We start from the raw sequence: 17,737 nt of genomic DNA, 5'->3' as shown, positions 1-17,737 counted from the left end.
CCATCTAGATGTGCAAAGCTCTAGAACTTTACAAATGTAGCGTCAATTTTAATAAGATCACAGGCATGGTCGTAGTACAGGAAAAAAGGAGGAAATAGGAATATCGCTGTTAGAGGGGGCAACACACACAAAAGACTAAAAAGGTAGGAACTTGGATTTTGTGTTTAGAGAAGCTGAATTTTGTGTTGGTTAACTGTTAACATAGCAATGACAAATTTTAGGTGCTTTCTACATGGTTTTGTTTGTTTGTTTGTTTGTTTTCCTTCTCTGAATAAAGTTCCCAAACAATATGAAATGGAAAGGCACACTGAAAAGACTGTGTAAGACAAAAAGGCAATTGAATAAAACAGGGAAAACTTTAGTCACAAATGTAATTAAACCTGTACTGAAACCACAAGGAAAATTCTTACTTTGTACAATAGAAAGCCATCAGTTCATAACAGAACAAGTGGGTCATTTGGCTACTCTGTGATGGCTTATTTTTCCATTATGTTATGATGGGTTTCTATGCTGACTTTGTCTAGAATTATTACTAATGGCCATTAATGCTGTGCTTGGAAAAGTTGGGCTTAGGAATGTCACCACAAAATTTGAAAGAATCTTGATGAACCCTTTTCATTTTTGAAATATGGGCATTAGAACCAGAGAACTTCCCTTTAATGGAACATAGATATTTTCTATTTTCTTCTAAGAGAAAGTGATACTCATTTTGGATTCATCAGCACAAGTACCTATACTATTCTGTAGCTATGCACACAAGCTTTTGATATGTATTCAGGGATAGCTGCTGTAGAAATAAACTTAGAGGTGTAGAAAATATGAAAATAAATTTCCCTCAAGTGTTCCATTTATTGCTGAATTTTAAAAGCTGGCCTATATTTAGTGGAGACCTCATAAGAGCCAGTATAATGTGGTAGAGCAGATAGAGACTCCTCATGTGGTTAGCCCACCAGGCTTACAGACTTGATAGTAGAATGTATTTATCACCTAGTTGCCTTAGCCAAGTTCAGGCCCATTTTTCTTCTTTGAAATTTGGGTCCTCATGTGTGAATATGTAGTGCCTAAAAGAGGGACTAGCACATGGAAGGAAGAAAGGCAGGGCGGGGTTGGGGGGAGAAACAGGAGGGAGCAAAGAAGGAAGAAGAGTGGTGGCACACTGGGGACAAGGATATTAAGCCATATGCTACACCAAAACCTGGCTTATGCAAGTGTAGTTGATATTCCCAAAAAATCTGTCATCAAGATAAACATGATTTTAAAGTTTTTATTATTATTGGCTCATATTTTATTCCTACATTGTAATAGACAGTACTAGGGCTTCCTCAATCCAGTATTTATTCCATATTAAGATGAAGAGGATTCAGCTTCCCTTATGCCTCTTAGGGGGAGTCTCTAGATCCCACGTGACTGGAAAAATCCTGAAACAGGACAAAAAGGGCCAGGCCACCATCTATGGATGACAACATCTATTTTAGAAGAAGGTTTCCAGAGATTGTGAGAAATTCCAAAACCAGGGAAGTGTCTAGCACACTGCCTACATTTAGGACATGTGAAGTAATATAAGCGTGTCGCTACAATATGCTTGTTATTAAAAAGGGATGAAAATATCTTCCCTCCTTTAAATTTGTTTCTGAGTTTCAATTATGTTGGTGATGCTGCTAATAATAGTTTATGCATCTGTTATGTACAAAAGCTTTGCCATTGTTGAGTTAGAGCACTTTGTATTTTATGTATGGATTCACTAATAATCTAAATGTCTGAGAAATGGTTCTGGTTATAAAACCCGAAATCACTATGTATGTCACCCTCATCCTTAAGAATATAATACCCTGATAAGTGCATTTTATATGTTAGGCATACAAAAGATATTTGCTAACTTGTGGATTTATAGGGAACATATACCATGGTCAAAACACACACACACACCCACACACACACAAGCATACGCTGCTGTTTTATTTTGTTTAATTACCATTTAGAATGCTTGGTGGAGAAACCATTGGTTAATATTGGTGTTATCTCTCTGCTAGAGATCTTCTGTGAAGAGAATGATGATGATGACAACACAGTGAAATCTGTTTAGTAAGTGCTGTATCAAGGCAGATGAATTAGCTAAATATTCTCTTGAGGTTCCAGCCTAATGCTGTTAATATATCTTTTACTGTTGGGTAAATTTTCAGTGATGCCAGCAGATAAGAAAACCTAATATTGGTTCTAGAAATTATTGTAGAGTTTTAAATTTAATCTTGACATTACTTTATTGAACAAAGCTTACTGTTTTATATTTATCATGAAGGAAAAACCAATCACCATTAACACACATACACATACATACAGGTGCTTACACACACAATTAACCTGTTTTTTTTTTTAAAGCTTTCATGATTTGCTTTCTCCTTCCCCTCAGTGAAAATTATTACTACAAATAAAAGAGGAATAAATCAACAGGTATAATACAAATACTTGTGTATTTGAAAACCAGAAATTCACATACTATTATGGCCCAAATTATTTACAATACTGATCAAAACTTAAACAAGAAAATAAGGCTATCATCTTGCAACTTTGACATTAAGTGTTTCATAAAAATATTTTCCTTTGCCCTACAACTGAGACCAGAAATATTAGAAAAGGTGCCAACCTCACCAGTGCTTTCTGAGAAAATACTGAAATTACTGCCACATCTGAAGTTTTAGATACAAAGTCTCATCATCCTATTTCTCCAATGCAAATAAAGATTATATCAAAAGAGATTATATCAAGAATCCCAAACCTGGTTTAGTGTAACTCACAGCTGGAAGTGCTTGATGTTTTTCATATCCAAGTTGAAAAAGGAGTATATCATGAATTTTTAAGCTTCTTAATCAAAACGTGTTATCAAGGACAGCTACAGAAATCATATTTGCAATATGGTACCATACTCTGAATTAGCTCCTGTCTGAGAATAGCTGGGAAACAAGTACAGGGGAATTTCTGGGCTGTTCAGTCAACAATAATTTGAAGTCGTGTTGTTGCGGGTGGTGGTGGGATGTTGAGTAAAATAGTGCAGGGTATCAAGATTAGTGGGTAGTTTTTCACAGGAGAGTGTCTAGCTTTAATGGCCCTCTCTCATTAACTGCCAATGACAGCTCTCCCCATGAATGATTGATTACCTGCCCTTCCCCATCCCACACAGACTTTCCAAGGGAATGGTGCTGCCTCCCTGTGGAGAACACCTCACTCAAGAGAGAATTCTGCTCTGTACAGGCCACACAATAGATGGTTTCATTCAGAAACATCAACTAAGAACAATTTCTTTTTTTCTTTCTCTCTCTCTCTTTTTTTTTTTTTTTTTTTTTTTGGCAGGAGCTATTTCTTCAAGGGCAGGGAAAATAGCTTTTCAAGTAAGAAAACAGCTTTACAGCTTTAATTTACACGTTGCACCTACGGAATGCTTTCTACACAAAAGTACCATGTGTGTAATGGTTACACGTGTTAGACACTTTTTTTACTTCTTTATATTCTAGGATGAACCATATGAAACTTCCATTTTTTTGATAATAAAAAATTGCCAATTGCAGTAATTCTATATGGTACATACAGCGTGCTGACTCATTTAATCCTCAGTATAAGTTTGTGAAGCCATACTCTCCATTTTATAGGTGGGAAACAGGTATTCAGAGGCTAAATAACTTGCCCAGGGTCACACAACTAGCATATGGGGAAAGTAAGGCTGTGATTTAGGTAGGCATTCTGGCTTCCAGAGTTGATGCCCTTGACCACTATGTGACACTGCCCCCTAATAGCCGACACTGGTGTTACCTCTTCAGACTCTTCCCACTACGCAGAATCAGACCCGGAGAAACCACAGAGTATGAAGGAAGAAATAGGAAGGTGAAGAAATGAAAGGGCTTTCCATGCTGAGTTGCTGGGCGCTGACAATTCTGACTCCATCTTTAGCACTCTATCTTGTTCACCCCTGCTCACTCACTTCCCTGAGGCCACATATTCCAGGACCTCTTGGAAATTGATTTGCATGCCTTACAAATGGTCCCCACCAGGGCCAGAAGGGAGGAAAGCTTGCCTTGACCCTCCGTAAATTTGTTAAAGATAATATGAACTCTCCCCTTCCCGACACACAGGTGGTACCAGAAGATTAATTAAATGTTAGGTCTCAGTTAGATGAATACAAGTCCTTTGAGGTATAGGCAAACCCTGTGATCTCACTACAAGGCCCTTTTGCATGTCCTCACCCTATTCAATTGGTAGGCTAAGGTCCAGAGTAGTGGAGAATGATTGTGTAACAGGTTCATTCTCCAACGGATCCCCCTGTTAGTAAGGTATCCTGAATACAACTCGTGGAAACTGTATGGAGTGGCCTGCTTTGTTTTTCTGTCTCAAAGATCCTACTCACTTTGGCAGGTACTTGACTGTCTCTCCCCCACCTTCCAAAATAAGGACACAGAGATGTGAAATGCATGACCTCTAGAGGTCACTGTGAATGGGTAATCAGAAGGCGAGGTGAGAGAAGGGTGGGGAGGAAGAGTGGGGATAAGCCTTCCAGGAAGAGAGCCAGGAGGATGGTTGTGAAGGCTGGATTCTAGAGAACATCCCCAGGAAGCTGCCCTTTATCCTAAATACCTAAACATATTAAAGAAAGTAGCATCTTGACTGTTATTTCGTTTCTGAAAGAGCAAAGTGACCCTTGTGTGGAGATCACATGAATGGGGTAAGGACATGAGAGGACAAGAAGTAATAAGGCTCTGCCCATATTTAAGGGCAGGGGACCAGATCACATCAAAATTCTCTAAACAGAAGCGAGCTGTATAGCCTTGGATAAGTTATGGAGTTTCTCAATTTTCTTACATGTAGAGTAACAATAATAATACCAAGTCATACTTTCTGAGTTTTCATTTCTTCTTCTTCTTTTTTAAGATTTTATGTGTTTATTTGTTTATTTGACAGACAGAGATCACAAGTAGGCAGAGAGTCAGGCAGAGAGACAGGAGCAATCAGGCTCCCCAGGGAGCAGAGAGCCCAATGCTAGGCTCGATCCCAGGATCCTGAGCCGAAGGCAGAGGCTTTAACCCACTGAGCCACCCAGGTGCCCCTCATTTCTTCTTAGTACACATATATACCCTAGAATTTGATTATACTTCTTTTTTTTTAAAGATTTTATTTATTTATTATAAGACAGAGAGAGCACAAGAGTTTAAGCAGGGGGAGGAGCAGAGGGGGAGGGAGAAGGAGGGGAAAGAATCTCAAGCAGATTCTGAGCCAAGTGTGGAGACCCTGACAGATGCTGATCCCACCACCCTGAGATCACACAAGAGCTGAAACTAAGAGTGGGGTGCCCAACCCAAGCATCCCTGATTATACTTCTGATCTGATTAACAAGATGCTTATTAGTCTCATGTTCATAGGAACACACAAGGCAAGTATATACAATTCCCTCCTGGTTCTGACCTTAAATGGTCCCAACTCTACAGAACCTTTGGGCCAGAGCCTCTTCCTTTAGACCGGGCCAGACCCCTAGGTGGGGGGTACCACCTCTTTGTTACTCTGAGTGAAGTTGGGGGTGGCATTAGAAAGGATTGAAGTTTGCTTCATAGGTGGCTTGAGCCAGACCTCCTCCTGAGTCTGGGGTCCAGTGCACCAAAGTATTTCTCACCCCAGAACTCCTCTGCCAGCCTATAGAACTCCCAAGATCCCGAGAGACAGCTCCCTCTGGAAAGAGTGGTCTTGGCAGCCGTGCCTGCGTCTTAGTTCGACCATCATCTGAGCTGCCCCCAGGCTCAGCCCAACCCAGCTTATCCTGCCCCTGCTCCTCCCGGAGGACCTGCATGTACTGCCTCCCCATACCTGAAGCTACTCTGCATACTCTGGGTGCTCCAACTGCACTTTTTGTGTCTTCCTGGGAGCCCCACATTGCACCCACGTGGACCAGGCCTTGGCCCCAGCCTGAGGGCAGCCCTCATTTAAACAAAAAAAAAAAAAGAGAGAGAGAGAGAGAGAAGATAAATCTTGGTGTCACTTTTGTTCTAGTTTCCTACAACAGCACCTGGTTGCCACTAGCATAATCCATACAGGGTATGATCCTCCTGGATCTAAGTTTCAAATTTAATATGCTACTCTTCTGATTGATGCCTCTACCACTAATAATCTATGCATGTCTATTCCCAAAGGATAGCCCTTTAATGCCCACCCACTCCCAGTACAAGCATCCCCTATTCTCCCTTTTTCCTGAAAGTGCTATCATCCTGTGCATATTTAATGTTTTTGTTCATCTTTAACTAAAATAAAAGCTTTGTGCAGAAAAGCCTGATTTTGTTCAGTGCTCTATTTCCAAGTCTGAAGAACACTGGCTGGTATACAGCAAATGCTCAGCAAACACGTGTTAAGTGAATGGATGGATGAATGGTTGATGGATAGGCGGATATATTTGTTTAGAACTACCTATGTCTGAAGACGTCTCAAAACCAAGGTTACATCCACCAAGAGGACACCTTTTTATCTAGTAAAAGTTCCAGAGCCTAAAGAAAATGCACCAAGCAGAACAACATTCTTAACATAAATTCCTTAAAATGTATATATCCTGGCACTTTTGCAAACCAGCAATGAGGGGGAAAACCTCTAAGTAGCAGCTGCTTACCTACATTTAAAATTACAATGAATTATAGTTTTCTTACCCGGCACCATCAGTTTCAGGAGACTATGCCTTTGTATATATTTTTAAAATCTACACCCAAGTGTTTTTCTTTTCAATATGCACTAAAATGTGCTGTAAAAAATATACATTCACGTACGTGAATTCAGCAGAATGACTGGACTAGCAAAAATAAAATTAATTATTCATGTCACCAGTATGTTTAAAATGCAGAGTGGTTCTCAGGAACACACATAATTATAAGTAATGTTATTATTTTTTTTTATAATGAAGCCACAGCTGAGGTTAATTAATATTTTTAATAAAAAATAAAATTTTGTTTTTGAAGTTACAAAATGTATTTTGTTAGTTTTAAACATTTTTCATGGAAATATGTGTGCAATTTGCTTACATTTTTCAAAAAAATAGCATTAATTTTTCAGGAGCATCTCTAGTGCTGCCCGGAAACAAGAGAAGTCTCCCAATATATTCAAATACTCTTTTCTTGCTTGAACGTTAATTGGGTTTCTTTACAGAACACTCCATAGGAATCGATGCTATTCAGGAGGACACTTCATATGAGAAATTTGCATGTCTCTGACAACCTATCAATGCTTTTAAATGTTCAGCAGTTCCTCTTCGTGAGTGGGTTTGCCATGTCCACTCTGACAAAAGCCCAACTAGAACCCCAGAATTCCTCCCATATGTTTCACTCATGTTAACTGATCCTGCCCTACTCTGTAATTTCTTGTAGGAGTTGCAAACCATAGTCCCTCTGGTCAAAAAACAGAATCTCTCATAGCCTTACTCTCTCTCCTTTCTCAAGATTTTTGAAATAAGATAAAAAGAAGGTGAAAAAGGCTATGGATTCTTAAAACCAGGTAAGGATACCAGAGGTAGTTACTGCTCTGAATGCAAAGGACAAGGCCTCACTATTTACTATTCTTATGAAGTATGAGTTTTTTTCACAAAGATGGATTTTTTTCACAAAGATGTATGCTGTAAGAGAAAAGTGCAATAGATAGATCAAAATGGGAAGCCTTGGAAACTCAAAAAGGGATAGTATTAATAATCACATTGGTCCACCAGGGGTGCCAAACTATCAAGCCAACCGAGATGCATATCTGTCCGTGTAAAAGTCAAGGGTGAAATCTAAGCTTTAAAATAATCACCAGAAGACATAATTAAGAGCATCATCATTAGTATCAGTGAAATTTCAGAGCTGAATGCAATTCAAGAGATTCATAGTTAACCCACTTAGAGCAGTAATAAAGCCAAAGTTTAGCCACGGGAACCAACCCATCTAAGTTACACAACAAGGTAAGTGGTTGTGCTCAAAGTGGAAATATGTCTCATGATCTACTTTGTTCTTTCCATTCTCCTATACTTCCTCTAGGTAAAAAAGCATTTCTATGGATCACTATGGTGCTATATATAGTGTGTATATAGCTTGTAAAACAGTCCCGAAAAAAAGAGCCAAAAGATTAGAACAGATGAATAATTATAATTTTGAACGTAAAAGAAATAGCACAGCTTTAATTTCCTTTCTTTACAGACTGCAGTCAAAGGGAGTGAACATTGCCCTTTGCAAGGCTGGCTTACTTTTACTCATTTATGTAAAGCTATATATATTATAAGACATTGCCAGATTATTCAGAAGAGGGAACATTTAGAAGCCAAAAATCTTGCGTGCCCCTCATCCCAAATTTCTCTCAGCATTCCGAGAAATTTGACCAGCAATTATTTGCAATTTTCCTTCTGAGAGTTGCCCTAGAGAAAGCTTTCTCTCTCTCTCTCTCTCTCTCTCAGATCTTAAACACTAGTGTGCATATTAATTTTTCCTGGTTTTAAAAGCTTCTCTTTTTTAAGATGAGCAGGTCTTATGGAAACATTTAGATATTAAATATTCTAAGTAAAACAAATTTTATAAACCTTATATAAAGCACATTAAAAAGTACAACTTTAAAAAGTACCATTAATATTGTTGTACTCACATTTTTAAAAAATATTTCATTTATTTATTTGACAGAGAGATAGAGAGAGAGAGCACAAGTAGGCAGAGTGGCGGGCAGAGGGAAAGGGAGAAGCAGGCTCCCCACTGAGCAGGGAGCTTGATGCGGGGCTTGATCCCAAGACCCTGGGATCATGACCTGAGCTGAAGACAGCCGCTTTACCAACTGAGCCACCTTGGTACCCTGTACTCACATTTTTAAGAGCCATTTACTCAGGAAAGTTGGCAAATGTCCTCATTATTTCATGATATAAACTGTATCTTTCTAAAGTAAAAATCAGTCTGGAATTTGATCATCATTCAGCAGAAAAACATTTTTTAAAGCATATATAAGTAGGAAAGTAAACAAGATCCTATGGGATAACACTTTGATAAATACTCTTTTATAAAATTTCTCTGACTCTGTAAAAAATGAAAATGCATTTCTCCCCTACCATTTACCGTGTATGCAGGATAGCTGAACAAATCTCATCTCATCTATTTGAAATGAATTCAATTTAATTTTGCTTGGCCAAAAATCTGTTTCCATAGTTCTAAAACATGCAACCACCTCAAGGTACATTGCCATTGTAGCTTAAGTGGCTCAGTGTTATCACTGAGGAAAATATACTTTGATTGAGAAAACAGTCCAGCGTGGCTTTTGAAAAATGAAATGACCCTTCTTGGTACACAATTTAGTAAGGCAGTTGATAAAAGCAGGCAGATATGGCCACTACAGAGAGGGTTTAAAGGAAGATGTTTCATCCAATCTGCAAAAATGGGTCAAAGGTTACCTTCCTGGAAATAGCGTTACAAATCACTCTCTCATAATTTTAACCTTCCAAGAGTTTGACAATTTGAACAAAGAATTTAAATTCTACATATATCCATGATCTCTTCACGGTTTTAAAAGTCAAGCAAAGAGAGTCAATTATCATATGGTTTTACTTCCTTGAGGAGCATAAGGAATAACATGGAGGATGTTGGGAGATGGAGAGGAGAAGTGAGTTGGGGGAAATCGGAGGGGGAGACAAACCATGAGAGACTATGAACACTGAGACAAACTGAGGGTTTTGGAGGGGAGGGGGGTGGGAGCTGGGTGAGCCTGGTGGTGGGGATTAAGGAGGGAACGTATTGCATGGAGCACTGGGTCAGTGGTGCATAAAGAATGAATTTTGGAACACTGAAAAAATAAAATAAAACAAAACCAATTGTGAGGTAAAGAGAATTTCCAATAAATTACTCTGTTACTCAAAAATAAATAATTTGCTTTCTTCTTTAGTAGTGTTTTTCCATTTATGTAGAACTTATTTCCTGAAATCACATACATTTCATTATCAAAGATCATTTTAAAACTTATTGGTCCAACCTGAAAACACTGTTGTCACAATTGACTATTTGTGACATATTAATCCAAATTATTTAATTGCCATTATTGGTCTGTTAAAAATCTCAAGATTTAAAATATCTATTTTTTAATGAACCTAGTAATCTTTTATTTAAGTCAATACCTCCTCAAATGAACCAAATAATCGCTAATTGATTAGCTCATTTACTTCCATAAACCACTGCTGTCTTTAAACATGTAATAGCTTATGACAAAAGGGATTCTTTTCATTGGAAATTAATGGGTAGTTAACTATTTTCCTTTTATATTAATACTATAAAATGCATAACTTTTTATTTTTTCTCTTCTACGTATTGAGCTTGCAAATGCAATAGCAATTTTGCATGTTTTTTCTCAAAAAACAGAACTTCTTAATATATACCAGTTACTAATTGGTAAAATACATTCTAGGAAAGGTTGATAAGTCTTTCCTTATTTTGGGGTACATCTGGTTTCCCTAGGAACTTAGGCAGCTGTAATCTCATTAGTGATAAAATAAGACTACTAAGAAAAATCCCTGATTATTTCAAATTTTATTCCTAGGAACATTGCCAACTCTGATTTTCCCACAATGTCCTCTTATGAATTATTATATGTAAAAGAAATCATCTATAAAGTGCTTTGTTTCATTTTCCTATATCAAACCCATCTTAATAACTTGTTTATTATTAAATAAACTATAAACCAAAAGCCATAATAACAAATCATTAGTGAAATATCAGTAAAGACTATCAAATGGAGCTGATGGAGATGCGTAAATCTGTCTAAAATTCTAAAGTCACAAGTCTTCATCCAAGGGACTGAATTTTATTATTAACAATCTGATTAATGAAACAAGATAAAGAAAATGAACAGAAAGATTATACTATATGAACACACGTTCCTACTATAATGTATATTCCATAAGGACAAGGGTTTTTGTTCATTGTTGCTAATGAATCCCCACCGCTTAGGACAATGTATGACACATGTAGAATGGTCAGTAAATATATACTGATGAACAACCAGGGAGACAGCTCATTTTACTTTGTGGTCAAAGGCAAATAAAAAATAAAGGAGGGGTTGGGGGGGAGAGAGATTGAAAAAGAGAGGAAGAAAAGGGAGAAGGAAGGAATGAAGGAGGAAGGAAGGAGAGGGAAGAAAGGAGGGAAGGCAGGCAGGCACATAAAGGCACATCAAATGCAATACTACACTTATGAATTTACAGTCTATCTCTTTAAATTTTTTAGAATCTCTCTTCTCCTAAGATATTTTCTCTCTATTCTGTTCTTCCCACTCCTTCCTATTGAAAGTAAAAATCAGAATTTTTTTTTTCTTTCTCTGGTAAACATACGTCAGTAGATAGGGTGCTGATATGAACAGAATTTACCTTCTACTCTTTCCAAATTTGACACTTAGGTCTATCTTAAACACTTGAAATAAAATAAATGTAAAAATAATTGTTGTCATTCTTGCTTCTTTAGTATGCAGTTTCCTAGAAGTTAGGATCATGTATTTGGAAAAGCTTTATATGGCAACTACTAGATATACTCATTCACTGTTAAAAACAAAACAAAAGAAAACAATCAGTTTAGACCTAGGAGAACACATAATTCTGAAAGACATCACAACAGAATATATACAAAGGCTATAAATGTCATTAGGGATCTAATAGCATTTAATAGTATGCCTATAGCATTCTAATAGTGTTCTCTGAGGCATGTAGTTTTTTTGTTTGTTTGTTTGTTTCTTATTCTTCAATGATGCAATACCAGTGCTTGATACATAGTAGGAAATCACTAATTATACCTTGACTGAATTATTACACTTCCATCTTGTAAAAGTTTGGCATTTAAAAATTCTGTTTTTCAAAATTTTAGATGTAAGACATAAGCTCATTGAAGTGAATTCAAGGTGAGGTCAGTTAATCACATACAATACAAAAAAAGTCTTCTGATATACTAATAGCGCATTTTTCTCATAGACAGTGTGGGGGCCTAGGTAGAGTGATTAGTTTCAATTAAAGTTACCAAGGAACAGCCAGTACAAGAACACCATGATGCCCCTTTGCCTTAAGAAAGCAGAAAATAAATCTTCCAGATTAAAGGTGTCCTCCTATACCAGGAGGTAAAGAGAGAGCCATATAACCAGACATTGGAAATGCAGAGCCAAGAAGTCTCTATAAATAAACCTACCTACATTTACTAATTTATTATCCCAGTTCAAACCCTATTTAGAACCCCTTACTAATAGAAGCTTCCAAACTTAAGATTTCTTTGCCATGTAAATTTCTTATAGATATATTTGTCTTTGTCTAAAAAAGTATAAAAGTTGACTACCTTGGTCATTTCTATGGGTCTCAATTTTATTATTGAGAATGTGTACATGTAATCAAATTTTTTTTCTCCTTCTGTTACTTTGCCTCACATCAATTTCTTTCTTAATATCAGCCAGAAGAAACTTGAAGGGTAGAATAAAAATTTCCCCCTCAACAATAGTAAAAGAGTAGACCTATCATTCACTATGGGAACCACGCGCTTATCAACTCAAAATTCTGAACACTTCAAAATACAACAGAAATTTGTAAGCAATTTCTCTTCGAATTTGTTTTATTTTATGCTGATGATGTGCTGAGACTGAACAAAGAAGGCCTTTCAAATACTTCACTAATTTACTTGTTTATTTAACTTAAAAAGTGAAAACACTGTGTAATTAGCAGGCGGTCCCCTCAGCTTGGGCTAGACCAAGGTTATTAATCAAGCTAGCAGCTAACAACCAATACAAAGCAGCAAATCTCAAATCAACAGTATGTAACATTTCACATTCAAACTGAGCACATTATACTAAGCAAGACTCAAAGAAAACCACAGCACCTGAGATCAGAAACAATCCCATTTTAGAAAAGACATATATGTAGAAAAGCCCACTTTCATAACCACAGTTCCAAAACAAAGGAATGAAATCCACGTACTCACCTGGCTAATGGGTTCTTTCGTAGGAGGTTTTCCTCTTCTGGCTGTGCTAGTAGCTAGGGTTGTGGTGGTCTCCATAATTGATGTGGACATCTCTGACTGCATGGCAGTGGCTGTCAACTCAGTTGTCATTGAGGAAGGCACTTCACCAACAAGTCTCACATTTCCCACTATGGCGATGTTGGCATCATTTTCGGCTGCCATATTCAGAACTTTCAAGCCATTGTAGTAAAGCCCAGAGAGCTGGCCCTGGAAGGGCTGGCCCTGCTCTTTCCCGCCAATTATTATAGTTGCTTGGCTATTGAAGATTGTGAGCTGACGCCCTGTAAAAATAATATTACATACATGCAAAAATGTTGATTGTGAACTCTACATTCTACAAAGGATGATAAAACAGATCTTTCATGGGGTGGATAATGAGAGCAATAAACTATAAGAGAGGCATTTGACTCATAATTCATTGCTTATAAATGAGGTGTCCATGAAATGCATAATCATTGGCAAATACTTGTAAATTCTCAACTTATTGTAAATGTAGTGCTTTTGCTAAAAGACCAATCAAAGATACGTATTATAAATCAATTTTTAGTGGGTCCCTTCTCCCTTTTACCTCAGATCTTACACTGTTGGTCTCTTAAATCTAAATTCTTAAATAAAAAAAATGTGAGATATCGAACATTTCAAGTATTTGTCATTCTAAAATTACCATTGACAGAAACTAATCTAGAGCAGCTAAATCTAATTGTAAATTTATGATAAAAATTTCATAGTTCATGTAATGGCCACAATATATGCTATTATTTTAAAATGTTTATTTTTTTGAAGGCAAAGTCCATTGCTATTTGAATTATTCTATTTTTCCGGCAATCACACTGAAAAGAAATGCATGGTTTACACTGAGCATGTCAGAGACAAAAAAAAATCCAAAAATATTTTCTGATTGGCTTTCAGCAAGTCTATTAAAACAAAACAAAATGAAAAAAAAAATAGCTTCAGATGTAAAAAGCGGCTTCAGGAATGATACACAAACCGATGGAGAAATTATGGCACATTTCCATCAAACAGCAATCCTCAGCAACAGTACCAATATCATCAAATTGAGTATCCAGTTTTAGCAGATTGCTCTCTGCTCATAAAAAGCATGCACACAACTTTAAGTTCAGTTTTAATTAGGGCTTGTTCTCAAATGCTCTTAGAAGGTTGCAAACGTTAAAGGGACTTCATTTTGACTGGCAATCCATATTGCCCACTATTTAAGATGCCTAGAGTTTAAACCAAGAGTTTTGTTTTGTTTTGTTTTGTTTTGTTTTTCAGGACCATAATAAAGATATCAGAACTACATATATTTTAGTTAATAATTTAGAGGCTGGAACATGTAATATAATCTATGAATGATTTATCATTTTGGGTTAATGCTTGCTGTGAGTACCTTCATAGATTGAGTTAGTGGATTATATTTAACAGTCCCTTTAACCTTAAGTTAACAGGGTAAGATTATTAAACAGCTGGTACGTCTAAAAATGTATAGAAATTATTATACAAGGTATGCAAATATTACTATCTACATTTTACTGTTTTAAATTTGTTTTTAATTTAGTTTTACGGAAAATTTATTTTTTATGTTTATTAGTGTTACAATGAAGTACTACTTGGTTATGTTCAAATTATTTTTTTATTTGAAGTTTTAATCAATGTTTTTTACCTTTGTCGAGTAGCCATTCATCAACTACTCGACCAAGTCGATATGGAATTCGCTGTCTAGCAATCGCCAGGCGCTCGTTATCATTGTTTCCTTTAAAGTTTAAAGAGACATTTCATTGGTTAAAATCTGTAAGGTCAAAGGTTAAAAGTTAATACTTAAAGCTTGAGCTATACAGTTGCCACATGAGTTTTTGAAATTTGGAATTTTAAAAAGTTCTACCTAGAACATTTCATGTTTCAGACTTGTCATTCATTCATTTATTTTATTTTAGCAAACAAAATTATTCCTATGTTAATTGAAAATTAGAAATCTGCATTTGAGCTAGGTTATTAAACTTATGTTATAGACAGACCCGAACAACCAATTTAAACAGCATATAATAGCTTTACCAAAAAATGACCATTGATCTCAGGGTTTTGTCTTTTTGATGTTTCTTATTAACTAGTTAAACATGTTCAGGTGAAACAGGTTTAAGTTTTCAAAATACATTCAACCTCTTATTCCAGATTAGTAATTTATGAACACCAAACTTAATACCATCTTTGGCACACTGAAGCATCTAAAATCGGCCTAGAATACTTTATGTCCTATTCAGAAAATAGAAATTCTTATTCATCTCATTTAACACATTTATCACAACATCTGAATAGTTCTTGTATATTCCACACAAATCGGTTTATCAATCACTTGGACATCACAAGGGAATATATCTTGCATCATCCAAACATGTTATTACAGGAAAAGGCTTTGACAAAAGTGACTTTATTGTCCTTCAGTTTCACTTAAAGCTTACATGTTGAAATGTGTAACACTTGGAAAAAAAATTGTATGTATGTTCTCTTACTCTCAAATATCTGCTTTTATTAAACCATTCTAAATAATACGTGACAGTGTTAAGGAACAAACACGAGCCACAACGTTGCTTCCTACTCACACATTCAAACTAAATGGGAGCCTCACTTCTTTGAACAAAACATTATCTGATAGAAACACAGTTTAAACTGACCTTGAAAATAGATGAATGTACACCTGATCTATAAAACACTTAGGAAGATCCCGGCTGCTGTCTCAGTGCTCAGCTGCATATAGGACAAGAAGTTTTTCTAGTCTGTGAAAATTAACTAACAAGGAATTTGAGCTAAGACGTTTTGGCAAAAGCTCAGAGAACTCAGAGGAGAAAGAAATACCAGAAGGTACTACTGCTGACAAAAGACTGGAGCATTTTGCTCAGAAACGTAACAGATACAATTTTTTCTCAAAATAATTTATAAATACTTTCTTATACTGTTTCTACTGTACACTATACTTACCACAATAAACCCACCATTATATTAGTATACTATACTTCTAGAGAAATAGAAAAGAACTGTCACTTAGGCCTTAACAATTTGTTCTTTGAATGTCTATTTGACTAATAATGTTTCATGCATTAGTCCTTAATTTAAAATGTAAATATATTGTATTCCTGAAACTAACATATTGTTGTGTGTCAACTAAGGGTCATTTTAGTATACTGATAATCTAAATAAAACCCCAAGGATACAAACAGCTTAAATTCTAGGCCCATGTTTGTTTTTAAAAGAGTGAACAATTTGTGTTTTCTTCTGTGTACAGAAGAATTTGTATAATTTGCATACAAATTATATTTGGAAAAACACATTAGATATGATATTGGTTATCTTAAGGCTGTGAGATGAATGATGAATATGTGGTTTTGGCTTATATTTATGTGATAAACATGTTTATGTGCATAATTTGATAGCCAAACATGAAATAGCTTTTCAAAGACACATACCCCTTGCTCTATTAACGTCTTTGTCCACCAACGCTCATATCAATTCACACTGTTATAACTCTCCTGATGACTTTATAATTAGGTGGTTCCATATGCCGTTGTTCATGCTAGAGTGTTTCCATCATCAGAAATTATTATTTCCTCAGATACCACCCAAATTTAAGCTCCAAATCGCCTCTTCCCCAGTTACTACTATAGCACATTAACAGACCTCTCTGTGCCATCTCTGCAATCAATTGCACCTATTCTCCACATGTCAGCTGATATCTAATAATGTCATTTGCTTATTATAACCCTTCTCATTGGCTTTAGGACAAAATATCAAGCCCCTGATGAGATTTGTGAGTGGTTCCATGATCTGGTCCTTTCCTACTTCCTGTTCCTCATCTCATGCCTGCCCCTGCCTTGCTCTCCTCTATCCAACCTCATGAGACTTCTTTCAATTTTTCTAAGGCTCTCCTTCTTCCTCTGGGCTTTTGCACTTGTAAGTTCCTTTATTTGAAAGGCTCTTCCTCACTCTCACCCCATTTCCATTTTCCCTTAGCCAAACATGACTCATTAATGGAGTCTTCTCAGCAGAAGCATTTTTCTTGGGATGTCTTTCTTGCTGTCCCCAAGTCAGATTAGGACACTTGACTACATGTTTCCCTAGCACCTGATACACGTCCTTCAGAACAGGCACTGGCCTTATAATTGCATATTCAATAAATATTTTCCCTCTGAAGTCTGAAGTTCTATACAGTCAGATACTGTGTGTGCTGTTACTTACTATATTCTCAGTACTAGCACGATACCTCTCAAATAATCCCCTATGAAGTGTCTGTGGATTGAGGTAGTGAAGGAAATCTTGTTTTTATTTCTGATACCTTCCATGGAACAATTGCCTCATCCTACAGCCTAACAACATTCATAAGAAAATGAAAGCAAATTCTTATGCCCAGAGAATAGATCCATCTAGCCGAGCCTCCCTTTAACTTCCCAAAGGAAAATCACATAGTTCATTTATAATTTTATCTCTTTAGTGATGGTCACTTGAACATCCACACAGTCAATTCATTACTTGGTAATAATAACTGTTTCATGCCACAAAAAAAAAAAATAATCATAGTTAGTATTAGTAGGGGCAGTAGAAAAGTCCTAAGTAAGATTGGTGGAGAGAATTGACAGTTTTGTGTATTCTTTATGTATAGCTTTAAAAAAGCAAATAAAAACATAAAACATAAAAATATAGACACAGATATATACAATTTGCTCTCATACCTTTGGTACTCACAGAGCAATTAATAT

The 17,737-nt window shown here is 36.3% G+C and overlaps 1 protein-coding gene across 34 annotated transcripts in view; it reads right to left on the bottom strand.

Annotated features, from left to right (window-relative positions):
* Positions 1–17,737, bottom strand: part of NRXN1 (neurexin 1) — a 1,152,783-nt gene that overhangs the window by 125,106 nt on the left and 1,009,940 nt on the right. For 23 of the 34 annotated variants that reach the window (XM_032877800.1, XM_032877795.1, XM_032877797.1 and 20 more), the window contains 2 exons: positions 14,656–14,745; positions 12,957–13,276 (listed from right to left, as the gene is read on the bottom strand). In XM_032877800.1, the coding sequence (XP_032733691.1) occupies positions 12,957–13,276; positions 14,656–14,745 (410 nt within the window). The remainder of the gene's footprint in view (positions 1–12,956; positions 13,277–14,655; positions 14,746–17,737) is intronic. The other 11 variants (XM_032877814.1, XM_032877817.1, XM_032877822.1 and 8 more) reach the window with 1 other exon arrangement.

This window comes from Lontra canadensis, unplaced genomic scaffold, assembly GCF_010015895.1.
Source record: "Lontra canadensis isolate GAN:19392208 unplaced genomic scaffold, GSC_riverotter_1.0 scaffold61, whole genome shotgun sequence".
Taxonomy (NCBI): domain Eukaryota; kingdom Metazoa; phylum Chordata; class Mammalia; order Carnivora; family Mustelidae; genus Lontra; species Lontra canadensis.
Note: the sequence above shows the minus strand (reverse complement) of the source record. Positions and strands in the feature narration are given on the sequence as shown.